This window comes from Diplotaxodon limnothrissa, linkage group LG15 (assembly GCF_057381915.1).
Source record: "Diplotaxodon limnothrissa isolate DT_005_m linkage group LG15, D_limnothrissa_male_GT1.1, whole genome shotgun sequence".
Taxonomy (NCBI): domain Eukaryota; kingdom Metazoa; phylum Chordata; class Actinopteri; order Cichliformes; family Cichlidae; genus Diplotaxodon; species Diplotaxodon limnothrissa.
The window spans coordinates 26,028,283-26,055,506 of record NC_140610.1 but is presented as its reverse complement, the minus strand read 5'-3'; the positions used below and the strand labels follow the sequence as shown (position 1 = coordinate 26,055,506).

Sequence of the window (27,224 nt, the reverse complement as noted above, 5' to 3'; positions counted from 1 at the left end):
GGGTAGCCGTTAAGTGGATTCGAACCGCCGACCTTCCGATCATGGGGCGACCACTTTACCTACTGAGCTATCCCTGCCCCAATCAGAAGATTGCTGCTTGTCTGTGATCCTGGTTCTGTCTCGTTCTGCTAAAAGGGAGTTTTTCCTTCCCACTGTTGCTGATAGGGGATCATCTGATCAGAAAAGCCCCCTTATCTTTCATTTAAATGTAAAAATATAGACAAAAAATGAAGCTTTATATATGAAATCCATTTTCGTTCAACATAACTTTGACACAATTCTCCTTCTCAGTGAGGCATGCTTGTTATTATTATTATTAAAATTATTATTACACCTGCGTCAATGACAGAAAGATAAAAATAAACGCCGTTTAACAGAACATGAAACATTACAACTTGTGTACAGTGAACATAAAACACTCACAGGTACAAATATCTTTACATGTGACTGATAATCCAGAAATAAACCCATGAACTACGACCATCTTTCCACTAAAATCACACAAAACATTTTGATGTTTAATGTTTCTCATCATAAGATGAATGAAAGAAGCTGAATTCAATGCTGTTTTTAAAATTTAGAATAAAAGCAGGTCAACATTTATGCTTTATCAGTTTATGTTTGTCTCCTGCCATCTTAATCCCTGTTTTCAGGCTGGGACATTTACCAAAGTCCCTGCCTCACTTACTTCCTGAGATTGTCAGTGAGACAACAACATCAAATTTTTATATGTTTTGATTTGTCCGGTTGTTTTAATGAGAGAAGAAAAAGGTCAAAAACAAAACACTGAAAAACGTGTTACAGTGAAGCTTCAAACAGACTATCGTTTGTTTTTCAAGGGGAAAAAAAACAAAATAAAATTGTTTCACAAAATGGGAACAAATTCAATTTAAAAAGTGACCTAAGAGAAATATACATTTATGCATTTGTACGAGCTGAAATGCTTCACTCCTCCCGCGATGCGTTCACAGTCCGATGTGTCAAAGAGTGTGCGCTTAAACGAGTGCAAACGGAGGATAAACAGCAGCCTTTTTTCAGAGCGAGGCATATCCGTTATCTCCGCACCGTCTTGCGGTTCTCCAGCAGCAGCACCACCAGCCGGCTCTTAAGCGTGGGTAGTTTGTTGCCATAGTTCTCCTGCAGAACCGTGTTCATCCGGCAGCGGAGGCTCTGCAGGCTCGGCAGCGAGCCGGAGTCTGGAATGTTCAGCAGCGTGTGAAACAAGTCCAGCCACAGGTCGCTGTGAGGGTTTCTGGGGGGGGGGGGGGGGTTTACCATCAGCACACATATGCACAAAAAACGAGGTCAAATAAAGACAAATGGGAGCTTCCTTTGAGCACTCACCTTCTAAACACGCCGTTCGTCTTCCACACGCCTCCTTCGTTGGTCACCTGCATGTACGTCCCAAACAGCATGCAGTACACGGTCCCCGCAATGCCAAAGTAGTCGGTCTGAAACCCAAACAACAGTCAGACCTTCAGAATAAAACTCGTTTTCCATCTTTAAAAGGAGTCTTCAACAAAATCTCCAGATGTTTCTTTCTATAAAACATGTGGGGCTCCAGATGTCGTGGTTCACACATCGGGTGACATGCAAAAGCTCTCTGTTTGAGAACAGAAGGCGACAAGCCTTTTGGCTTTGTGTCAGGAAATGATCGGCTATATGAAGGCACAGCTGAAAATAGCCTCCTATTAACCATCAAAAACAGTCATCAGGTCATGAAATGTGTTCATGACACTTCCCGGTGTTCCTCTGAGTGTCTGAGGGACGCCTGAGAGTGATGATCAGCTGAACCCTATAATCCCCTTTAAATCGAGAGAACTCGGCTCATACAAGATCTACAAGAGCTACAAGATCATTTCCCATAACATCATGCTCTTTTCATTCAGCCAGCTGACTGAGTGACCTGCAGAGATGAAACTCATCATACCAAGACACAGGCTACCATCACAAACTATCAGCTGTGCAAATCTAAATATGAATTATCGCGAGGAAAATGAGACCAGCAAGACCTTTTTAATGAACCTGGAAACTTGATAAGCTGAGTTTTGGACTTTCCATTAGATTAACAACACTACAAAGTTTCCCGTACACAACTCCAGGGACAGAAACAACAAACACTGGGCGCTAACCCACAGAGACATTACTCTTAGCTCTCAAACACATACAGAGTATGAGAGAAGCTGCAGCTCAGGAAAAACCGCACTACTGTCCAATGCTGCTGAAACGTGGCAGTGTTCGACCCTCCCTGTGTATGTTAATGCCTCTTCTTGTCCTTGCTGTGCTCACCTGGTAGTTCCACGGTTTTCCACTCAGCATCTCTGTGCACTGGAAGCCCGACGTCAGGCACTTGGCAGTGAATGCAGTGCCTGCTGGGAAGAGCTCCATGTCGATGCTCTGCCCGAGGTCGACAAGGACCAGGCCGTGGTCCGTGCTCTCTGAATCAAAACGCTTGTTCTCCAAGAACCTGAAGGACACGAGTGATGACGAGGCGTTTCAACAGAGCCTGAAACTGAAGTGTCGCGAGGGGAGGACCGGGCCTGCCCGCCTCACCTCTGACACTTTTAAGCTGCAAATACGAGCAGCACAGAGATAAAAGCAGCGTGTGATTGGTACCTCTCTCCCAGCAGGAAGTTGTCAGGTTTGATGTCGGCGTGGATGATGTGGATCCTGTGCAGCAGCTCCACCATGTGGAGGATGCAGACGGTGAAGTACATGACGAGGGGCTGAGGCATCACTTTGTCACTGAGGGTTCTGTACATGTTCACAGCGTTCTGCAGGTGGAGCAACAGCATTACAGTGAAACAGAGAAGCTTTAAACCGACCGAATAGTCTCTGCAGACTCCACAACAATGGTTTAAACCCTCATAACAACTTATGGGGGGAAACTGTTTTTATTATTAAGGCTTGTATTTGTAAAATTTGATACCAAATAGGCTGCTTGGCTTCAATTCCACTAATTAGAGCCCCTGAACTGGACGTCTGGACTGTGTACTGTTTTAGCCTTTTTGGAGCATTTTTAATGACATCATCTGACGAATAACAAGGCTGCTGTGAGGTTACCGTGCCAACAGACCGACCCACATGTCCAAGCTCAGCTGTGGCAAGCAAAACTCTTTGAAAGTAAAATCTCAGCCCACACAAATATATCAACAACAGTGATCACAAAACGGTGTATAACTGAACACAGTAGTGCAATTTTTAACCAGGTCTTCCCATTAACACCTGACCTGCCCAGAGGGTCAGTCAATGAGCTCGTCAATAGCTTCAATGCTAACATGTTAAATGTAATGGACACTATTGCTCCCATTAAGGTGAAGGTTATCTCTGGAAGGAAAAAGTCTCCATGGAGAAACTCCACACTGGTGAAAAATGAAAAAAGAGAGTGTAGGAAAGCTGAGCGCAGATGGAGAAAAACAAACCTCCAGGTTCATTATGACATTTATAAAGAGAAACTTCACAATTATAATTTACAACTGAGGAATGCAAGGAGGTCCTACTTCTCTGACATCATCACTAAAAACAGCCATAATGCTCGGGTCTTATTTTCTACAGTTGACAGGCTAACAAACCCTCCTGTGTCAGTGGCAGCTGAACTTCATTCGACCATGGCCTGCAATGACTTTGCCAAATTCTTCACTGAAAAAATCCAAAAAATTAGACAAGCAATTGGTACATCAACAGCAGATCCAGGATATGTACTGTGTCCACCAAAAAACTGTTTAAACACCATGAAACAGTTTCAACCTATTAACAGCAAAGACCTGGAGGACATCTTAGGTCAACTGAACTCCTCCTCCTGCTGTTTAGATGTCCTGCCAACAAGTTTTTTCAAAAAGGTCTCAAAGACTTTAGAGTCAGACCTGTTACAGATCGTCAACTTTTCTTTATTATCAGGTGTGTTTCCAGAATCACTAAAAACTGCTGTAATCAAACCTATACTGAAAAAGGACAATCTTGACAAGACACAAATGAACAACTACAGGCCGATCTCAAATCTCCCGTTTTTAAGTAAGATCATTGAAAAAGCAGTTTCTCAACAGCTCAGTTACTTCTTAAAACAGAATAATTGCTACGATGCCTTCCAGTCAGGTTTTAGACAGAACCACAGCACTGAAACTGCTCTGACCAAAGTGTTTAATGACATATGTCTGAATACAGACAGTGGAAAAATGTCAGTCCTAGTTTTACTGGATCTCAGTGCAGCATTTGATACAGTTGACCACAACATATTACTCAAACGACTGGAGAACTGGACAGGTCTTTCAGGAACTGTACTAAACTGGTTCAAAACATACTTAGAAAACAGGAAATACTTTGTATCAATAGGTAACTTCACATCTGAGCAGACAAGTATCACATGTGGAGTTCCCCAAGGTTCCATCTTGGGACCCCTTCTGTTTAACATCTACATGCTCCCACTGGCACAGATTATAAACAACAACAAAATAAACTATCACAGCTATGCAGATGACACACAAATATATATCACAATGTCACCAGGAGACCGAGGCCCTGTACAGGCTCTTGGTAAATGCATTGAGGAAATCAATGACTGGTTGTGCCACAATTTTCTCCAGCTAAACAAAAACAAAACTGAGGTAATAGTCTTTGGCGCCAAAGAAAAACGATTACAGGTCACCAGAGAACTTCAATCTATACATCTAAAAACCACAAACCAGGCGAGAAATTTGGGTGTAGTGATGGATGCAGACCTAAACTTAGAAAAACACATTAAGACAATAACAAAGTCAGCTTACTATCACCTCAAGAATATATCAAGGATAAAAGATCTGATGTCTCAACAGGACCTGGAAAAACTAGTCCATGCATTCATCTTTAGTAGGCTTGATTACTGTAACAGCATCTTTACAGGTCTACCTAAAAAAATCAGTCAGACAACTACAGCTCATTCAGAACTCTGCTGCTCGAGTCCTCACTAAGACCAAAAAAGTGGACCACATCAGTCCAGCTCTGAGGTCCTTACACTGGCTGCCTGTCCGTCAGAGGATAGACTTTAAAGTTCTGATGCTGGCCTATAAAGCTCTGAATGGTTTAGGACCAAAATACATCAATGACCTCCTGACCCAGTATGAACCTTCCAGATCCCTCAGGTCATCTGGATCCGGTCTTTTATCAGTTCCCAGAGTCAGAACCAGACACGGAGAAGCTGCATTCAGCTTTTATGCTCCTTATATCTGGAACAAACTCCCAGAAAGCCTCAGATCAGCTGAAACACTCAGTTTATTTAAATCCAGGTTGAAGACTCACCTGTTCTCAGCTGCATTTGAATAAAGCACCAAATCCACACTTTAAGCTTAAATTTCAAAACTTACATTTAACTACTGATTTTATCTACTGTTCTGATTTTATCTGTTTTGATTTTATATACTGTTTTGTTTGTTTGTTTGTTTGTTAATTAGTTAGTTAGTTTATTTGCTTGTTTTAATCAATTTTAAATCATGCTTTTTATTTGTTCTTGTTTCTAATGTCTCTGTAAAGCACTTTGAATCACCTTGTTGTTGAATTGTGCTATACAAATAAACTTGCCTTGCCTTGCCTAAAGTTTCTCTTCCTTCATACTGATTAACAGTCTTTGTCATCCATGTTATGGATTCATTATGTGCTCAACTTATTGTTTAATTCACTGAAAAGTGACCACTAGAAAATTCTGTAACAAAAGTCAAGTTACGTAAACACAGATCAAATCCGAAATTATGGCGCAAAAACTAAGAAACCAACAAATTACTGGATTTTAAAAACATATATACAAAAGTAAATTCATATCCATAAATCCACACTGACGGTAACTGACCAGTAGGGTGCCGTAGCTGTGAAGCTCACCGAGCAGCACGCTCCCGTTATGGAAGAGGTGAGCTGAGTGCATACTGCTGTAGAGGTGACGGACGTCGGGCCTCAGCCGAGCGTCGAGCTGGGTGTTGATGTAAAACTCCCAGGGATTGGCCGGCTTCTGAACCTGCAGCGAGGACACATGTGAATCCTGCGGTCATGTCCAAATGTCTCTGAGAACACGGTTCATTTCTGAGATGATTCAATAAGATTTGTTTCACCACTACATTAAAAAAAAGGAGCTGAGTAACACAGAGACAGGGACGCGGCACTCTTCATCCGCAGCCTCACCTTTAAAACGGTCTTCTCTAAGGTCACGGGGTTCGTGGCCTGGTAAACTGTCGCAAAGGCTCCCTCTCCAAGAACGCAGTCCACTCTGAGGGACTCCTTTCCTGTCACGACACAAACATTCATCGTTTCAATCAACACAGCGTACAGTTTTTCTCTGCAGCTGGATCAAAGCCAGACTTCCACACCTAACGGAGCAGGCGCTGCAGATCTTACCCATGCTGATGGTCATTTTTGGAGTGATGTTCGGTATGTTGCACTGCCAGGTGGTGCAGCGCGGATGTGTGGCGAGAGGCGGGCTGAGTCCAGACAGCAGGCTGGAGATCAGTTCGGTGTCCCAGGGATCCGACATCAGCTGGACTGCCCCCGTCTGGGCTTTCTGCGGCGTGTCACTGTTCATTGAGATGTCAGCGCTCAGCCTCAGCCCCCTCTCTGGACTCATGGGTTCATCCTCCCTGCTGATTGATGTCGGGCTCATGGGCACGTCAGCACAGAGCTGTGGGTGCCCTGGACTCATGGGGAAGTCCAGATTCTTGGGCTGATGGGGACTCAGGAAGGCATCCAGGTCTGGCTCGGCCATGGCCTCTGGGCTCCTGATGGCTAGCCAGTCTGGTTTGAGAGCACCCTCGGGGTTCATGGGAACGTCACAGACCTGATTCTGGGCTTGCTGGGGGCTGCTGGGGGTCTCTAGGTCCTCCATGATCTGAAAAGGTTCGCTCATGGGTCTGCCTGAGATGAAGGAGGCCTGTTTGGGTGGCTGCTCGGGGCTTGCATACACCTCCCAGCCGGGCCCCGCTGTCCTAGAGGAGTCGGCAGGACAGAGCGTCTGGTCCCTGAAGGAGAGCACGCCGGGAGGAGGAGGCTGCACCATGGTGAGTGAGGACGCAGTAAGGCAGTGCTGGGCCGCTGCAAACTCCTCTCCCACGATGGTGCCCTGCCTGGCAGAGGAGGGCACCGTCTGGCCGACGGTGCTTTCGTCGGTCGGACTCTGCTCCAGGATGGGGCTAACAGAGGAGAGGACACATCTGTGACATCTGCACTGATAACAGTGACACGAATGGGCAGTGGATACCTGAAGACTGATTACCTCAGCTTTTTGGTCTGACGCCTCAGGTAAGCTTCTTCATCAGCTTCCCCCTCACATTTATTCTCTGTGGGGCAGAAACATTTATTATTTAGGGAAACTTTAAATTACTTTCAGCTTGTTGTTAAAATGAGACAGGTGCGGAGGCTGCGGGAGGAATAAGCCGCAGGTTTGGCTCCTCTTACCTCGGTCCTCGAGGAAGTCGCTGCTGATAAAGGTTTTGCAAGTGAATGGCGTGGAGACGAACTGAGCCAGCATGGCGAAGTCTGTGGTGCTGTTGGGACAGGCGGCGAGCGAGTTGAGCGAGTTGTAGCGAGCTCCCCACATGGTGCTCTCATCTGGGATCAGATCTGAAGGAGTCTCCTGATGAGGATAAGAAAAACACGAGGATGTGAACCTGAAACAAACACACCAAACACTCATCCAGAAATCTGGAATTTAGCTTAACATGAGTAAATTCACTCACGTTGGGTTTGTCTGCCTTTGACACCGGGATTTCAGCCAGAGCTCTGACTCCTTTAGGCTTCTCGGCATCAGCAGGAGCAGCGGCACTAAACAGCACAGAGACAAAAATAACAGGAACACTTGGCTGTCATGAAGATGCACTTCATTTTATCCTCAAGGTTTCACAGCAGCACAAACATTAAGATGAACTGATCTACAAAAAACATACGACAGGAATTATTTAAAAACGGGGGTTTGTGGGTTTTTCTCATAAAATAAATGAAAAATATGTCTGTGTTTGTTTTAGCAGCCTTTAGCAAACACCATTTCCCAGAAGCCTTGAGTGTTTGTGAACTAGGTCTTTCCTAGTAATGACATTTAAATCTCAGTGTGAGTTCAGTGAGACCTGAAGCTGGAGATCACATCAACATCTGAGTGGAAATCAAAAGTTAAATCCTCCTGAAAGCTCTTTTATTGCATTCACTACACGAGCTAACAGAGTAAACAACTGTTAAAAAAAAAAGTCTATAAATTACCACCTTTATTATTCATATTCAAAATTAAAAGCACTAAAGTGTCCCCGAGTCTTCTCAGGCTGAAGCACAAAATTCTCTTATCCTGGATAAGCAGAAGAAGATGGATGGATACAGGACATCCAGCACAGACAGAATATCACACAGGTTACATGGGAGTGTAACATCACAGCTGGGGTTTAGGGTGTCCACAGTGTGGGGGCCATATTTACCTGCCGTTTTCTTTGTTGTCGTCATCCTGAAAGATGGTGAATGGAGTCGTGGTGGGAGGCTTAGATAATGAGGAGGCTCCTCCTGCTAATCATCAGAGACAGAATAATTAGGTTATCTGGAGCGAGACCAAGAATCAGTCTCAGAGGTTCAGGCCTGAGTTTGCTTTGACTCAAACAGGAGGAACATTAATTTTAAGCACTGGTGACCGGATCCAGTTAGATTCTGTTATTATCCCGACTGTGTTCAGAGCCTATTTACCGCCTATCCAGAATCCGGCTTCAGACTCCTTCTCGGCAGCGTGGAGGACTGATGTGCTGCTGAACGGTTCCTCGAGTAAGGTCGGAGCCTGGAACATGTCCATGATCACGCCTGAGTCGACACAAAGAAGAAAAGAACTCAGTGAAGGAGTTTTTACCACAGCCGCCAAAGCCTGAGCAGCAGTGAAGAGCAGTTTGATTAAAGGACAGAGACATAACATGAAAGTAACTCTTTGAATCCAAAAACATTAAATTTGATATAAAAACACCTCTGACGTGACAGCAAAGAGACAAACTGTCGTGCTCACCCAGCGCCTCTCGTGTGTTGACAGTAGGTGATGGCAGCACCCGCGACGGCGTGGCCTGAACGAAGCCGAGCGAGTTATTAGGAGTGACGTGAGACAGGTTAGCTGTGGCTCCCTGCGACACTGAGAGGGACAGAGAGGGCTGTGACTACATCTACCAGAGACACGCAACAGCTCGACAAAATAAAAGCACACTTACCATCAAGCTTGTCCTCAGGCTCTGCAGGCAGACCCACATCCCTGAGAGAAAGACAAGATCAGTAACGCATCTAAAATCATTTCAATCAGCCATCGAAAACATCATCATGTGTGCAGGAGAATTTCTAATAAAATCGGAATACAATTCATACACTAACTGACTAAAGAGAAAGCTGCTTATTACTCCATTACTTATTGTCACAAACTTTATGGCACAGGCATCATGTAGTGATGAGCCCATCAGCAGGGCTTGAACTTTAACAGAAATCAGACTGTCCAATAATAAAACGATGAGGGACAGAAAAATAAAAATAAACTTGTGTGGGAAACACGGGGGGGGGGGGTGTTTCCTAAAAAACGTCTCTGTAGCTGTTCTTACATCTCGCATTTTCATGATATTAAATATTAGGTTCAATGTTTTCCTTGCACAACCAGAAACCTATGCTCCACAGAGTATCAGAAGCAGTGTCGAGGGAGTTAGAAGGTACCCACGTTGCATTGTTCTCTGGGGGTGGGAGCCTGTCTGTGCTCTCAAAGCTCACAGGCTGATGAAGTGGCGTATGTGGGACCGCTGAGGCCCAGGGGAGCGGCTCCCGATCTGCAGACTTCTGCAAACCCATGTCCCGCTCAGCTGGGACAGAGGGATGATGGGATGCCACCGAACTTAGCGTGTCAATGTTCTGCTGGTGAGGAGGTTCGGGAATGCTGGCGGCGGCCTCTTGGATGAAGGTCGGCTCGGTGTTTAATCTCAAGCCAAGAGAGCGCCGGCTGCTCAGACGGTTTGAGGGCGGAGGTTGCTTGAAGGAGGGTTGGGTAAGACTCGGGTTTACATCGGCAGCAGTTTCTGCTGCAGGCGGCTGAAATAAAGAAGAAGAAAAGCCTCTCAGACTGACGCAGTGAACCCGATGTGCTTATCACTCACTGTTTTCATTCTTGGATGCTGCTAGAGCAACTTTGCATGATTCGCAGCTCAGACTAATCCTTATTTGTCTATTTTTGCTGGCACTTTGGCTTTGAGCCTGAAGCTTAGGGCTCTGATGCACATTCAGCACAGCCTATTGCATCAGGATGCTTTTGTCTTACCTTTTGAGATGAAGTCTGTCTGATTTCAAGATCGCAGAAAACTTTCTCCAGCAACCATTTATTCCTCTCCTCAACCTCGCTCGGTGTCAGCGCTGACATGAAAACAATAAAAAGGACATTTACTAGAAATCCAGACAAGTGTTCGCAGCACGGATTTATTTTAGCTGCAGAATTAAAAACTCACTGAAGTCTGTCTCGTCTTTCTCCTCCTGCTCAGGGAGCTTGCGGAAGTAATTCTGAGCTCGGGCCTCTTCGAAGCATAGCTCAGATTCGTCGCAGACGAGATCTTCTACCGTGTACTCGGACACGGTCTGAATGCCAGAGCCCTGACTGGTGGGAATTGTCCCGGAAGTCTCAGAGCGAGAGACTCTGTGAGCGACAGAAGAAATCAGGTGACATCATGCTGTTAAGATCCTCGAAACTGTGCGAGTGTAGATGAATGTAAAGTGAAGCTCTTCTGCTTCTATTCTCTGTCACAGAAAGCCCATCCCAGTACACGAATTTTTACATTAACTGGAAGAAATTCCACATGAATCAATCCCTGTGAGCCCAAAGCCATCATCAGGCAAAGCTACTCTAGGATCAACAGCTGACATTTGCCACATTATGAATTTCTAAGATGCTTATTCCACCTTTGATGAGATAAAGGAAGACAGATTTAAAAAACAGAAGATCTTTTTCCAAAAAATTCCAAATAAAACAAACAAACCCTCCTAAGACACTTTTATTTACTGTTCCTGTGGTTAATGTAAATCTAATTTGCTTCCAGAAACACAGTTAAAGGGTGACTTAAACTCTTTCCCCCCCCCTATTTCTGTCTTTGAGCCTCTTCCTTTTTCATCTCATGGCTGTAACATGTTGTGTTGGTACGAGCGCACTCTGCTGACATCAGAAACAGGAACCCCAAAAACTGAGTTCAGTGTTTCACTCACATGTCGATGAATTTACTCGCAGGTGGTTTGGAGGGACAGTCCACAGACATCTGTGACAGAGGACGCACAGTGTGAATGGAAAAGCAGAAAATGGCATTCATGCACAATTAGGATGAAAAACCAGAGATAAACACACCTTGTTCTGAGTGACAGGCTCTCTGTGGGGCACCTGATTGGTTAAATTGGAGTTCTGCAAAGGGTTTCGACTTCCTCCTTCATAAAATAGACATATAAAAATAGTCAGACAGTAGAGCAACAATAAAAATTTCTAAAGAAAGAAATCCAACATTATATAATAAAGGAACTTTTAAATAAACCATCTTACCGGACACTGCCGTCTCACTTCTGGTTCTGGTCTGAAACTGCCTGCAGATCAGAGTTTCTGTTAGCCCACAGTATATAACATGCAGCACAGTAACATACCGCTGTCACTGCATGTGTAGAGTGACTACACACAGCCAGATATCATTCACATTAGAAGGCCAGATTAATATCCAGGCTTCAGTTGTTAACACAGACTTTAAATTCTTTCACTTCTTAATTGCACCATCCCTAAAAGATTACAGCAATATTAGAGTTTCCATACCCCAGATTATGTGAACGTCCTGCCCAGACGAGAGTGACGTAAATGCCATCATCAGAGGGTGAACGCGAGGCTCAGAGCAGATGCTCACACTTTATTACTGCTGGGGCTTTCCATCACGCTTCCTTTAGACCAGGAGTCTCAAACTTAAATGAGCTGTGGGCCACTGCTGGCACGGTCACCTCATGCAGGGCTCTAGACCAGGGGTGGGCAACTCCAGGTCTCGAGAGTCAGTGTCCCTGCAGGTTTTAGATGTGTCCTTGAACCAACACAGCTGATTTAAATGGCTAAATTAGCTCCTCAACATGTCTTTAAGTTCTCCAGAGGCCTGGTAACGAACTAATCATGTGATTCAGGTGTGTTGACCCAAGGTGAGCTCTAAAACCTGCAGGACACTGGACCTCGAGGCCTGGAGCTGCCCACCCCTGCTCTAGACTAACTTTTTGCCGTGGTTGCACTGGTGTGCCTAACTTTTTTTCTTAGGTGCACCAGCACAAAAGTTAGGTACACCCAAACTTTTCAACCGGCTAGTCGCACCGTGTGTGACACAAGAATTTTTTTTAGTTGCACCACTGAGAAATTAGGGCCCCGGAACGTCTTGCTCAGACCAGAGTGATGTAAATGACGTCATCAGAGAGTGAACACGAGGCTCAGAGCGGATGTTCACACTTTATTACTGCCAGGACTTTCACGCTGCTTTCATGCTTCTTTTAGACCAGGGGTCTCAAACTTGGGACTTGGGACCAAACTTGTGTTTGACAGCTGCCTATGTCTGCGTACAAGTGTAATTCTGATCTTAGTCATACAAACTGAAGAAACTATATCCAAATACCAAGACCACACCAGTGGTGATGCCTGACAGATGAACATCGGCAAATCTCATGTCCTGCAGAGCTGATGGCAGATGTTCAGCGTTCTAGAATTCAGCGCTTTCAAGAGCACTGTAAACTCAAACAAATACTACAGTATCTGATGTCTGCAGGTTCCTCAACTTTTTTAGTAGTTACACTGAAAACAAACCACCGGCCACCATGATGATAGCTGCCCACTAGTGAGACCACATATGTGTGTGTCGTTTTAATACTTTTAATACAGTAACAGGCTGGAGGTTGGTTTAACAACAGCTACACCACAACACAGAGGTTAAACCACTTCCACACATTTCAACTGGCATACTTTCTCTACAAAACACTCTGAAAGGTATCTACATAGGCCAGACTCCCACCGACACTGGCACAGACAGCTTTGTATTTAACCGTCTGAGGTTACCATGAGAAACTTCGTCTCACTCTTCAAATGCTTACTTGTATTCATGGAGAACAGTGCTGGCTGGATGAGCTTGGTTCTCCAGCGCTTTCTGGTATACTGCATCAGCCTGTTCATGCAGTCCTCTCTGTTCAAAGTGCTGAGCCCAGGCCACATACAGGCCAGCTGTCCTGGTGCCGACGCCCCTACTGAAGACCTGACTGTACAGGGAAACAGGGTCCACGTAATAACTTGCCTGTAAGACACAGTGAGGCAAGAAAAGAGCTCGAGTAAGACTTTATCCAACTTAAAAAGATACAAACTATGGAGACAACTGTAAAAATACAATGTTTTAATCAGACTTACACATTTGATGCAGTAGTTCACATATCTGATGTCATTCGCGTATTGCTCGACATTCAAAAATCTCTGGATGAGACGCTCAAACACCAGCAACATCCCTCTGCCACCATCTGTAGGTAGCCTCTGCTCCAGGTACTCCACAAACCTAAAGAAGCACCCAGAGAAACTTGCCTTCAGTACTTCTCATTTTGTGTGCATCTTTTTGTATTAAATCATCAAAAAATGATTCACAATATTTTTAAGACAGACTATTATTGTATTTTATTAAGATATTACGCAGTTATTTATCTTTGAGGCTGGTTGGTTTGCTGTTTTGTGTGCTCTGAGACAAGCAAACATTTGTGATACATATATTCAGCCTTAATATCCAAAAGTGTTATTAAATAACCTAAAGCTGGAAATAGACGGTAAAGAACAGGAAGTGTGACTTTGAAAAGTAAATCCAGGTCTACTTCCGACGTCAACACTCAAAAATGAAATAAGCGGACGATCATTTGTTATGTACCTCCTGTGTTAAGGCTGTCTCTTACACTCTTACAGGTTTCAATATGATTTCAATGGCTGCAGGACTAATAACTTTTCCTAAATTACTATAAAACATTACACATCAATGAAAACAGTCGAAATTCTCACTTGATCCAGGCGTCCAGTGGGTCGTCACCTGTGTATGAGGGCAAACTGTTTTCAAAACGCCTGAAGGGTAGAAGTATGAGTAATTAAAACATGTCTGACAGCTACGTTGTTTATGAATTAGTTATAAAAGATCCATACATTCATGTTAGCACTGAAGCTAACCCCTTCAATTGAGCTAACAGCGGCTAACGTCCATGTTCCATCGTGACTTACTGTAAATACGAGGCGATATCCATTTCGCTTTAAGTTAAAAAAAAAAGTTCTCCCAAGAAAACCGATAGTAAACTTTTTTGTAGCACTTAATTCCTCTGGTTTGATTGTTTGCTATCTAAAAAATTCGCATATTTAGACTTGTTGTTGTCCTCCGAGCCGCTAACGTTCCCCTTACATTTCAAATTTCGCGCTAAGCCAATAGCGTTTCAGAGGGCGTGGGAAATCCACGCCCATAACACGTGACGCACAGGCGTAAAAAAAATTAAACAAAAGGTATTAAAAACTAAAAAAGATCACACAAAGTGCCGTCTATATTGCCCTTTCTGTGAGATTCAGTTTATTTTACTGAGAAAACAATGCTAAGTTTTACTATTGAAAATTTGAAATGGACGAACGCCATGATTTTAATTTACAGGTTCTCCAGTTGAAGGATCAAAGTAAATAAGACTTTACTTCGAAATAATCCGGAAGCACCTGGTGTCTATGTGCTTAAACATCTTCATAATAAAATTGCAAGAGAAAAAATAATCATCTGAAATTAATTAATTTACTCTAAAAGCAGTGTTACATTTACACGTACATTGTATAGAATATACATTTAAACAAGCAGTATATTTAAACTAAAATACAGACATCTCTTTGTTGTAAAATAAAATAAAATAAAATAAAATAAAATAAAATAAAGAATCACTGGTTCAACGCCACCGTTCGAAGCCCCAAAGTAGCCCATGAAAAGCAGTTTCAGAAGCCCCGTACACGCAGGGGGTGGGGTGGAGAAGCGGAGTTTGCGACGTTACGTAGCCGCCATTTTGTTTCACCGGGAGTAAAGAAGCCAGCCTGAGAGCCCCGGCGTGAAAATTTCCCCTCATTCGGACTACCTAAATTACGGCGGAGCTGCATCGTGCACCCAAATTCAGATTCGCATGGTACGTACGCTCTCGAGGCAACGAGAGGGGATGTTAAATTCGGCTATTAACCTGCAGCTTTCTGCACTCTAATGTTCGATGCATTGCACGACCGGGTGCTGTTAGCATAGCAGCTCGTTTTCATGGCTAGCCGGCATTTTGGAAAAATAACGGGCCTGTTTGCATATACTAATGGGAAAATAAATGTGCTCTACGTTATGAGTAATGGGCCAAACACACGGAATCACCACAAATTGCACGTGCTTGACCTTTGGATCTTGTTTAACTAATGCTAATCTCGTGCATTGTGCACTTCCATGCGTACCGCGCTCGGTGAGGCCTGTGATCTGTACGAGCCACAGATGTTAGCTCACAGACGCGTGGTGACTACATGGATGCCGCCTTTTCTGCTCACTGCTTAGCTGCTTGTTTGTGTGCTGTTTGGGCAAGTTTGTTTTTCCGCTGGCGTCTAACACGTGGTGTTAGTTTCGCAGCGTCTGCAGGACTTGCCTGTAAACCAAGTGGACGATGGCGCCAAACTGCACGCTTGATGTTGTTGTCCCACTTTAGTCCGGCGAGTGCGTTGCTGCTGGTGGTAAATGTTTGCTCACTTCTCTGCGCAGATGTCTGAAGACATGGCCACAGATCACGTTAACGGGAACGGGACGGAGGAGCCGATGGACACTACAGCCGAGGTGACCCACTCGGAACACTTCCAGGCTTTACTGGAGGCAGGTTTACCTCAGAATGTCGCTGAGAAGCTGGATGAACTTTATGTAGCAGGTAAGAGAACGCCCTGCCTCCGTTTTCAGCTCACAGTGTGTGCACAGATAAATCCACCCTCCAGCACACAGTGTGAAAGTCAGTAGTATCTGAAATTTGTGAATGAAATGTAGTACAGTACCTGGAGAGGTGATGCAAACATTACAAACACAGGAGTGGTGTGCTGGTCTAGCCTGCTTGAGATGACATGGGGTAGCCCATGAACCAAAGTTGAGTTTGACTGAGTTAAAATATTTGTCATGAACTCTTTGAAATCCTCTGCCACTTTCTCCTTTGTTGTTCAGGTATGTTTATTAGTGTTTAATTACCACTAAAACCTTCCTGCTCCTGAAGGAATGTCAGCACAAGTTAATGAAATTTGTAATTCAGAGCAATATTAACTCTTTTTCGTGTCTTTACTGGTTATTTTGTTAACCAGTAATAAAATAAAACGATGACAGTGAATTAAGCAACACCCTAAATGAACAACAGTGAACAGGGAGCTGATTCAAAGTAGTTAAACCAGTCGTATCAGCTGCTGACAGATGGCTGAGGGAGCATCAGATTGATCATTGTCACACTGAAGTATAGAAATCAGAGCAAATGAAATAACTCCTGTTACTACAAAGGCCTGGGTGAAGGTAGATGGAGGCCAGCTGGCAGGAACAAAAGAGCAGCTGTGTGTCCACGGCAGGTCAACAGGACTGTCTGAACCTCCAGCAGATGGTGACAAACACTGAAAGGAGACCTCAGGGCTTCTTCAGCCTCCTGAAACCTGGCAGTATGACAGGAAAACTTTTATGTCCATAATAATGAAACTGCTTCATACCTTCAGCTGTTTTACTTTGCTTCCTTTTGGATCACATTGATGATCCATCCTCAATCCTCTGTTGCACAACTGCACGAGTCCCACTGCCTCTGTGAACCTTCTCACCTGTGCTGAGTATTGATGAAGTTGATCGGGTTTCTAAAGTTGTATGGGGGTGTTTCTGGTGGGGTCATGTGCGTTTGCCAGTTATTTTGAGGTGTGTTTTGTGTCCGTCAGGCCTGGTAGCACACGGTGACCTCGATGAAAGAGCTATTGAGGCTTTGAAAGAATTCAACGAAGATGGAGCCCTGCAGGTGTTGGTGCAGTTCAAAGAGAGTGACCTGTCACACGTGCAGGTGAGTTTTAAATCATGCGAGACATGAAGGGAACGCTCGGCTGTTTATTTTTACCCCCTAACGGCAGCTAAATGTCCAGGTTTCTAATTTTCTGTTGTTTCTTATTCCCCAGAATAAAAGTGCCTTTCTCTGTGGGGTGATGAAGACTTACAGACAGAGAGAGAAACAAGGGACTAAAGTTTCAGACTCCATCAAAGGACCAGATGAGGCTAAAATCAAAGAACTCCTCGAGAGAACCAGCTACACACTCGATGTTACAACCGGCCAGAGGAAATACGGCGGACCCCCGCCAGAGTCCGTGTACTCGGGTTCTCAGCCCCCTGTCGGCACAGAGGTACTCCTCGTCAATTCATAGAAAATAGGGTCTTGTATTATTTCCTGAGATGTTACATTTTCACATCATGTCATTGGAGAATTTGGTTGTTTTGAAATTAGGAAGCTGTAAACAAAAGGCAGGCACAGACAGAGGTGCTTTAAATGGTTAAACCCACGATCAGAGTGGCGTCAAGATTCACTTCATTAGCTTCTGTGAAGCAGGAATCACTGCTCTGCTGAACAGGCATAAACGTAGCTAAAGTAAACTTACTTATATTTAAGATTTTATAAACCACCACCAATGATTTTGACAATATTTGGTCTGAAATTTTATTCACAAAGGTTTTAAAACTGATACATCAACACTGAGTTTGATTTATAAAGTGTTGGGAAGAACATGAAGCAGAAGAAGAAGAGTTTCTTTTAACGAGGTGAAAATTATGCGAGGCTTCAGTTTCTTACTGCTGAGAAAAAAAGATGTATAAATTAAACTCTGAGGACCTAACGAGATGTACTTTGAGTTTTAGCTGCACTGGGGTATATATTTGGTGTATTCAGATATGCTGACTTCGCTGTGACAGGTCTCGCAATGTGATGTGGGCTTTGGATCCGTAGATGTTTATGTGAATTGTTTGCGTGTCATTGGCCTCACGTGGACGGGGGGAACGAATGCACTGCTCAGTTTATCCTGTCATACAGTCACCTAACGGTGCAGAACAAGGAGCATTTCTTTGCTGGATTAAGTGGAGATTAGTAAAGTTTGGGCTGTCAGTTCTTCTATAGCATGAACAGTTTCAGCATTCTCTGTAGTTCCTGTGGTCCGATACTAGCACCGGTTAACTCATCTTAACAGATGAGGCGTTTGTGCAGAAGGCCCCTGATGGTCCAGCTCAGTTATTCCTGCCTAGTTTTTCCCTTCAGCTGTTTTTACGTGGGGTTCTCCACACAGTGTGGTCACCTTTACCTCCTCACATGTTCTCCTCCTCAATATCAGTATCTCACACGAGGTTTTTCTTCGCTTTTCATGAGTTATGGTGCAGTAATATTTGTTTCGGCATTATCACAAGACTGAGCGTAGCCAGTTTTAAACTTCTTAAAGTGTGCAGCACAAGCTAACCCGACACTGTCTCAGTGTTTACCAATGTCAAAATGCAAGGATGCATAAGACTGCAAATATTTCTGTGCATATTTTATATCAATATAACTTTACTGAGCTTTTTAACATGCACGTGTTTAAAAAGGCGTAAAATGTGATTTTCCTGTTGGGCAGCGTTTATAGGAAAAAGCTGTACAGACATGAAGTGTTTTCAGTCCACTTCACTGAAGCAACTTTAAGAGTAACTCCTAATTAACATAAACTGCACTTTTGAAATGAAACCATTTTCAGCTGGTTAACTAATAAATATTCAATAAAACCAGTTGCTTGTGGGTGTTTATATTTAGAATATCCTTCTTTCTTTTTTGTCCTCTTGTAGATCTTTGTTGGGAAGATTCCCCGTGATCTGTACGAAGACGAGCTGGTTCCTCTGTTTGAGAAGGCCGGTCCGATCTGGGACCTTCGGCTAATGATGGATCCGCTGAGTAGCCTGAACAGGGGCTATGCCTTCATCACGTTCTGCAGTAAAGAGGGTGCCCAGGAGGCTGTAAAGCTGGTGAGTTTGTCAGGAGCACGCGGCTGAGCATGTCGCTTTTCTAGAAAGTGACGGCGTTCAGGAGACCTGTCACTTTGTAACGGAGGAAGCTGTAGCTCAGGAGGTGAAGGGGGTTATATTCTGATTGGAATGGGTTTTGCTGGTGGTTCGATCCCTGCTCCAGTCTGCATGCCAAATATTCTTGGGCAAGATGCTAACCCCAGGTTGCTCATGAATCTGTGAATATTAGATATAAAGCACTTTCGCATGAAAACCATAGAGAAAAGTGCTGCATGAATGCGTGAATGAGGCGTGTTGTTCTGCTCTATGAGAATAGGTTACCTCAAAAACCTGTGTGCTGGAAAGGTTTTGAGTCTAATGAGAGTCCATCGGCTTTATTTTTTGCAGTGCAATAATCATGAGATTCGCCCTGGCAAGCACATCGGGGTGTGCATATCTGTTGCCAACAACCGGCTATTTGTTGGTTCAATTCCCAAGAGTAAAACAAAGGAGCAGATTGTTGAAGAGTTTTCCAAAGTCACAGGTAATGCTTTCTGACAGTTTTGTTTTTCTAAGAATGCCCTGCTGTCCTCGTTATTCTGCTCAGAAACACCCAGACTCTTAATATTGAACCACAGGCAATGTTTTTGTTTTCTTTCTTCACCCAGAGGGCCTGAGTGATGTCATACTCTACCATCAGCCCGACGACAAAAAGAAGAACCGAGGCTTCTGCTTCTTAGAGTATGAAGACCACAAAACGGCCGCTCAGGCCCGTCGCCGGCTAATGAGCGGCAAGGTGAAAGTTTGGGGCAACCTCGTGACCGTGGAGTGGGCAGACCCCATCGAAGACCCCGACCCAGAAGTCATGGCCAAGGTGAGCATTGGGAATCTGAAGTGTTCTTCAATCTTTAAGCCATAGGTGTCAAACTCTGGCCCGCGGGCCAAATTTGGCCCGCAGCCTAATTACATTTGGCCCGCGAAGCCATACCAAATGACTATTAGAGCTGGCCTACTGGTATTATACAGCTAACATAAATATAGTTTAGTATTAAGCTTTGCTTGTTCCATATTCAGTTTTTCAGCAAAACTTGTTTGAGTCCATAAGAAAAGATTCATTCTTATATCTGGAGCAATAAATATATTTCAATAAATATTAATGTTAGCCCACGACTTTGTTCCAGATTTGAATTTTGGCCCACTGTGTGTTTGAGTTTGACACCCCTGCTTTAAGCCAACCACCCATGAACTTAATCCCACCTCTCACTTTAAGGTCTGAAAGGCTTTTGTCCAATTAGTGATTAAAAGCTCCATTAAATAACCAGTAACTAAAAATAACCTAAAGCTGTGGGATTTAAAGATTACAAGTTATTCCCCCCCCCCCCCTTTTTTTTTTTTTTATTTTTTAAATGCTGAACTCGTTTCTATTGAAACGACAGCAGAGCCAGAGTTAAAGCTGTTAATGAAGAAGGAAAATGTTAAGATCAGATCTCAATCTTTGGCTCCTTTTGATGATCGGATGTCAAATTCTTGCATTTGTAGCTGACTCTCCAAAGCAAACCATGTCTGTGTTGCTGATTCCAGTAGGAGGCCCTGCACTGGCAGCAAAACATCAGTGCTTATGCCCTTTGTGCTGTCTTTGTTTTTTGTTTTTAAACACGAGATAACAAGCTAGATGACACACATCAGCATTATAATGAACTGTTGTATTTTTAAATGTGACGGTGGGTTCATAAAAACTGAATCTTGCCCTTTTTTCCCCTCTTAATTCAGTGATGCAGAAAGTGCCGTTAAACAAGCAATACCACTGAAATCACAAATCTTTGCCATTTCTCTGTATAATTTTAAGGCAGGTTATATAAATAATAATAAAATATTAACATTTAACTACATTCGTGTTGTTGAACATAAATCTGTTTGTTCATATTGTGACCCTTTGTCTTCTTTAAATCAATCAAATTTTCCAAAATATGTGATTTTACTGCCTGCTGATAAATGTGCAGGAGGAGATGAGCTGATTAAATCTGAGCTTTACTTTGTTGCAGGTGAAGGTTTTATTTGTGAGAAATCTCGCTAATGGCGTCACGGAGGAACTCCTGGAGACGTCCTTCAGTGAGTTTGGAAAGCTGGAGCGAGTGAAGAAGCTCAAAGACTACGCCTTCATTCACTTTGAGGAGCGGGACGGTGCGGTGAAGGTATGTGTTACCCTGATGGTTGGCGCTGGATTAGAAACGAGGTGCAGAGACGTTAAGTCTTGTATTCTGTGTCCAGGCACTGGAGGAAATGAACGGGAAGGAGTTGGAGGGAGAGCCAATCGAGATAGTGTTCGCCAAGCCGCCCGATCAGAAAAGGAAGGAGCGCAAAGCCCAGAGGCAAGCGGCTAAAACGCAAATGTAAGAAATGTCTTCTCGAAGCATTCTGAGCAATCAAACCTTTGTTTTTGTCAGACCTGTCTTTCTAACCCGTGCCGTCTTACTCTCATCAGGTACGATGACTATTACTACTACCCTCCCCCTCCCCACATGCCCCCTCCCAGCAGAAATCGGGGTCGAGGAGGGAACAGAGGCGGCTACGCCTACCCTCCTGACTACTACGGTTACGAGGACTACTACGATTACTACGGCTATGACTATCACAACTACCGCGGTGGCTACGATGACCCCTACTATGGGTACGATGACTTCCAGGCCCCAAGCCGGGGGCGGGGCGGGAGCAGGGGCGCACGGGGCGGATCCTCCCCGGCCAGAGGACGTGGCGGCTCGGGGGCACCCAGAGGGAGAGCAAACTTCTCGCAGCGCGGCGGGCCAGGACCAGGTCGTGGCGGGCGCGGCGCAAGAGGAGGCGTGCAGCTGAGAGGGCGAGGAGGGGTACGTGGTGCACGGGGTGGCCGCGGTGGAAATGTAGGAGGAAAGCGCAAAGCTGATGGGTACAACCAGCCAGATTCCAAGCGTCGCCAGACCAATAATCAGAACTGGGGCTCTCAACCCATTGCTCAGCAACCGCTCCAAGGTGGTGATCATTCTGGTAACTATTCCGGTTACAAATCTGACAACCAGGAATTTTATCAGGATTCTTTTGGGCAGCAGTGGAAGTAAACCCCGTAGTGCTTTGATAACAAAACCCGTGTTTGTTTTTGTCTTTTTATTTAGAGACTTGATCTGATTGGCCCTCAATCCCATACGGTTGCCTGCATTTTTTTTCTTTTTGTTTTCCTCAAAATTGGTGACATCTGGCAAGATCTCCTTTTTGTACATATTTTAATAATCCGCTTGGACTCGTCTTAGTCACACTCCCACCTGTTTCTGGCGAACTGGTTTTCTCTCTTCCTTTTGGGGTTTTTATTTTTTATTTTTTTAAAACGACGAAAAGAGAAAAAATACAATGGGCGTTTAAAAGATTTTCCATAACGGAATTTGAAAAAATTTTTAGATGCAAATGTGCTCGAGCTGTCTATTTGGCTATAGCTTTATGTCTGTTTTTAGAAATTCTGGTTACCATGTTTTAAGTAGCTAACGGCAACAAAGCATATGTCTCCTAAACATGTATTTAAATCCAATGAATACGATTTGTATTGTCAAAAAGTAATGCGTGTCTTGTTATTGAAAAGAAGAAAAAAAGGACCATCGTAGTCCTATGGTTTTTCTTTTTTTGGCTTTACATTTTGGCTTGTATTCTTTGCTGTTTGTCTGCTTTAATAAACATACACGCACTCGTGTACAAAACTTCAAATTGTGTTGCAAATTCATGTTTCGGCAAATTCTCTCTTCAAATTACCTTCAAATTTAAGGCTCCTTGTGGAAGAAAATGGACCAAAGGTTTGCCAAATGTTTGGCCACGTGCTACAGTGTCACCTTGCATGCCATCAAATTCAAATCACCTTCTGATAGTCGGCATCTCTCAAGTGCTCTGTATGTGTAGTGACATACTCCATCCTTATGAGTTTCTCTCATGTCCAAAGAACATTGTTTCACAAATTGGTGTCCGAAATTCACTCTCAGCAGCGTCAGGGTTAAGCCCCGCCCCCTACAAGTCTCTTAGTCCTTGTTATCAGCTTTGGTTGGGGGTTTTTTTGGGAGGGGGGGCATAAAAGCACAATTTGATTTGTTTCAAAGTGAAGCTTTTCCTTGTCCCAGAAGGATCTACTTAGCTGTTGAAGGCCTGGATACTAATCTTGCATGTTTTACTCTGGAGGTCTGATAATTGTGCTCTTGTGCATGACCTGCTTCTAGGTGTTTTGTTTTTATTTTACTCCCCTTTTGCTTTTACTGATAATGATGGCTGCTCTTACCCCCCCCCCTCACCTACCCCCTTACCTTGCTCCCCCTCCTCCCTCCCTCTGTCTGTCTTGAGCCGCGTCTCACCTACTGCACCTCGGTTTTACGTTTAATAACCGGCCCGGCTGACTCTGCTCGCCGTCTTCTCTTTAAGGCATTGCCATGTGCATGTTAACGTCTGAGCTTGTGCGTGTGAGCTCCAGAAACTGTAAATGTGTGTAGATGTGATGCGATCCTGTTTTCAGTTCTCTAATTGCTTCCTTTTGTTACCTGACTAGCAGGAAAAAGGGGGCGAGGCTGGTCCTGATGTGTTGCTATGAGGACTGACGGCGACGCACGCTGCGGGCTTCGGTGGATGAAATGGTAAGGTCAGCTGACTCAATGGTCCAATGGTTGTCCAGCCTTTTATTTTATTTATTTTTTGATTTTTTTGATTTTCAATGTAAAGGAAGGTTTTTTTTCATTTTGTTTTTGATCATCTTCGAACTGCCATGTTTGAAGATGATCAGAAGAGTAAACCCCACCTCCTCCAACCCTAAGGCAGCCATGTGAGATGTACTGAGGTCACGGTGGACATCCTTCTGGAAAAGGCTTTGCACTTTTTTAAATTGAGGCTTGGAGTGGTGCAGTGGGACTTGTTGTTTCTGAGTTTTTGGACTGAGACGTGTGAGGTGCCGACACCTGGGTCTCGCAGGAAAACTGGTTCACGAGCTACCTCGGTTTCACGGAAACGCCTCAGATCATCTACTTAAGGAAACTGAGACAGGGCTCGAGCCTCTCCGGCCTTGCAGCAGAGCACTTGATTTAATTGAGGCTCTCGCTGAGACCTGGCACCGGCCGGTCCTGTGGGAGCGAGCCTGAACATGCCTTTTTTGCTGTCTTTGTACATGAACTGAGTGACAATGAAGTTAACGGACAGATTGTTTTGTCTTTTATTTGTAAGGCTTGAAAACCACAGCCCTCCTCTTCTTCATGTCTTCCACAGCCTGACCCAACAGCTGTCTTAACTACAGATTTAGGATGTCATGTGACATCCTGCCATGTCTAAGAGGGTCTGGAAGAAAATGGGTTACATGTTTTGCATTGTATGTATGCCTCTGTAGACTATCATGCCATGTATGTATGTGCTTATGAGAAATTTACCTGTGGTGTTGACTCATGACTTCTCACTGGTGCGAGTGTAAAGGAGAAATTTACTGCTGGCTGCTCAGTATTTGGAAGGGTGGGAGTTTAAGGCTTGTTTTGATTGAGAAGATGACCAACCAAAGAGCCTGAAAGTAGTTTTAACACTTAGTTTTATACTCCTGCGATTTAAAACTGGTTAAAAAGAGTAAAAATATAGTCAGACGTGTTAGAATGAGAGTAAAACATTTTAACATCTGTCTGTTCTTTCAGCGTTAAACGTTGAAGGGAAATGCAGACCTTGATCTGTGGTTTTATTTGAATCAAAAGGAGATAATTAATTTCTTCAGAAAACAAAATTTAAAACAAGTTTTTATGCTCAGTGTCAGATAAAAGCTTTTTCTTTGTTTATTTATTTTTTTAACCCTGACAGATAGGGCTGTGCGATATGACAAATCTCATATCCCGATAGAAGACATTTATCGTCCTGACAACGATATAAATCACAAACATGTCATATTTTCTGTAAATTCTGACTCTCGTCCAACTCGACTTGCATGAAGTTTTTCCAGCTAGGCGTCCTTTACCCTGATTCGAGTGTTTTAACCGATGCATGAAACTATACATTTTTAGACATAAGTTGTAACGGCCACCATTTTCTTTCGAAGTTTGAGTCTAAGGTTTATTTTTAGCACCTGAGGGCTTTTTTTTTTTTTTTTCTTCTCATCCCTAAACACTCTGCATACTCTTTGACATGATTCAGTTTATTTTGAAAAGTCTCAACAGGATCTTGAGCTTTATTGTGAAAGGTTTACGTGGAAAACAAACAAGCGGACAGCGGAGCCACGCCATGGTGTTACCGTCGTTGTTGCTAACGACAACACGTAAAAACAGACGCTTGTCCGTCAGTAGTGTGGTTATATTAAATATGAGAAAGAGAGAACTTTAAGAAATTAATATAGCCACTACAGTGACCATCAAAACGATGAAAAAATATTGCTGTAAACACTTTATTTTAGGACACTACGAAACAAACGATAGCGTAATAGGAAACAATAGACGTTTTTATATCATCTTATGATATATATCGTTATATCGAACAGCCATAAAAGGCCACTGCAGTTTTGTCGTCAAGCCACTCGAACAAGGCTACTTACAGGGTCGGCCATCGTTTAAAAACATTTTAAAATGGGTTCTGCAGGAATACTCGTAACTTGTTTTCCGCTTGATGTTTCTGTTAAAATACTATATTTGGAAAATATTTAGTAAAAGGGGTGATGCCTCCCCCCCTTCATCTTTTGTAGAAACACCCATAAGTCAGTGTTTTTAAAAACACTTGTCTCTAAACACGTACTCGTCCTTTAGAGCTGAAATTTTAATTATGTTGCATCTGCTCTCGTGAGAGAAATGATCTCTGAGCATGAAAGTTGAAATGTATGCCGCTATGACATCGATAAACGCCAGTTTGACCATTTTGAATAATTTCAGAACTTTTAATAATGACAATATAATGAATGAATAATTAAATTATTTTGTTTAGAAACTTGTTTGGAGGTAAATGGTTTGGTCGCTAGGTTTTGGTGGTGTTACCCCCACCATGACGCTTTCATCTTTGTTCTACCTCGCAGAGAGATCAATCACTCTGATCGATTAGTAGAAAGAAAAGAATGATCTGTTACACGTCCCTTTAAAGTAGAGGAATTCTGGGAGATCGGCGGCTCCAGAGTCACTGCATTGTAGCCTTTGGAAGGACAATGTGAGGTTGGATTTCTCCTTTAAGCTCCTTTCAGTGCATTTTTGTGTCTCTGCCTTGTGTTGTGACCTTTGACCTTTGACATGAGCCCAGAGGCTTGGTCTCATGTTGAGCTTTGTCCCATCTCTGAGGGCCGTGCTGCTGCTGCTGCTGCCGCCGCCACCACCTCCTCTATGGGGAAAAATAGAGCCACATTAGTGTTTGTTTCCATGTTAGACCAGACTTGATTTTATGGGTCAACAATGTGTTTTTGTTTGTTTTTGCTAACGAGTGTGTTTGCAGTTTGCAGATGAATTGTTTTATACTGTACAGCGAGGTGACGTAAACCTATTTTTCTAATAAAGCCATGGACTTTGAACTCGGCTCTGTCTTCTTCTATTTTGAATTTTGCCAGTGCATAATCACATTTCAGAGAGCCTAGAAATATATTGGTGATGTTTAACATTTATTAAATGCCTTAGCTCAACCCAAGCTCAAAAGAAAGAGCAGGGGTAGGCAACCTTTCTGATGAGTGCCATCTAAAATTTCCTCAGAAGTCAGTGTGCCATATGATTGCATTAGCAATAAATTTACTTATGCTCTATATCAATAGTTACACACTATATAGAACAACTTTATACAATTATATTTGTGCGCAGATGTTGGCAGCTATCAGCGACTAGTTTTCAGCTATTTTGAAACAAAAAAGACTTTTTATCCATAACAGCAAATGAACTGTACAACAGAAAATGCAAATGCTATTTATGGTCTCCTCACAACAATGATAAGAAAAAACTGGGCCAATATGGCATGTTTGTTAATACAGAGATACACATGTTAATGTGATCTCTGTCTCCCACTCAGAGACACAGGTCCCCGAGTGTCCAGCGTTCAGACGGCTACCTGAGGACTCGTGTGAGAGAAAATCTGCTCACACAGATATGTAGAGCCAAATACTGTCAATAAGGCATTTGCAATGTTCTGAAGACAGTTAAACTTATTTTTAGCCAATTACAACCTGAATCTGATAGTTGGGGTTGTTAGCTAAGATACCGTCATTAAGAAGCAGCACAACTGTTTCTATGCGAGCTAATTTGC

At 43.5% G+C, this 27,224-nt stretch overlaps 2 protein-coding genes across 4 annotated transcripts; one reads left to right on the top strand and one right to left on the bottom strand.

Annotated features, from left to right (window-relative positions):
• Positions 1 to 1,053: 1,053 nt before the first annotated feature.
• On the bottom strand, positions 1,054 to 14,247 carry bub1 (BUB1 mitotic checkpoint serine/threonine kinase). Its single transcript, XM_085372596.1, has 24 exons — positions 14,225 to 14,247; positions 14,012 to 14,071; positions 13,382 to 13,523; positions 13,075 to 13,271; positions 11,513 to 11,553; positions 11,324 to 11,400; positions 11,188 to 11,237; positions 10,440 to 10,624; positions 10,256 to 10,347; positions 9,665 to 10,029; positions 9,174 to 9,214; positions 8,978 to 9,097; positions 8,671 to 8,781; positions 8,412 to 8,496; positions 7,689 to 7,773; positions 7,408 to 7,585; positions 7,226 to 7,289; positions 6,355 to 7,142; positions 6,142 to 6,242; positions 5,816 to 5,977; positions 2,617 to 2,774; positions 2,290 to 2,467; positions 1,345 to 1,451; positions 1,054 to 1,252 (listed from the first exon to the last, which is right to left on the bottom strand). Exons 1-24 carry the CDS (start codon positions 14,245 to 14,247, stop codon positions 1,054 to 1,056), a joined length of 3,609 nt encoding a protein of 1,202 aa, XP_085228722.1.
• A 794-nt stretch (positions 14,248 to 15,041) lies between these two features.
• On the top strand, positions 15,042 to 26,493 carry LOC146617634 (heterogeneous nuclear ribonucleoprotein Q-like). Of its 3 annotated transcripts, none has more exons than XM_085372348.1 (11): positions 15,042 to 15,150; positions 15,753 to 15,912; positions 16,937 to 17,055; positions 17,168 to 17,389; positions 18,846 to 19,022; positions 19,410 to 19,545; positions 19,670 to 19,875; positions 21,044 to 21,193; positions 21,270 to 21,391; positions 21,484 to 22,022; positions 23,554 to 26,493. In XM_085372348.1, the coding sequence occupies exons 1-11, from the start codon at positions 15,148 to 15,150 to the stop codon at positions 23,577 to 23,579; spliced, it is 1,860 nt and encodes a 619-aa protein (XP_085228474.1). In that variant the 5' UTR covers positions 15,042 to 15,147; the 3' UTR covers positions 23,580 to 26,493. The 3 variants fall into 3 exon arrangements, with proteins under 3 accessions (XP_085228474.1, XP_085228473.1, XP_085228472.1); XM_085372347.1 differs by having other exon boundaries at positions 23,551 to 26,493; XM_085372346.1 differs by lacking the exon at positions 23,554 to 26,493 and having other exon boundaries at positions 21,484 to 23,183.
• The last annotated feature ends 731 nt before the right edge of the window (positions 26,494 to 27,224 follow it).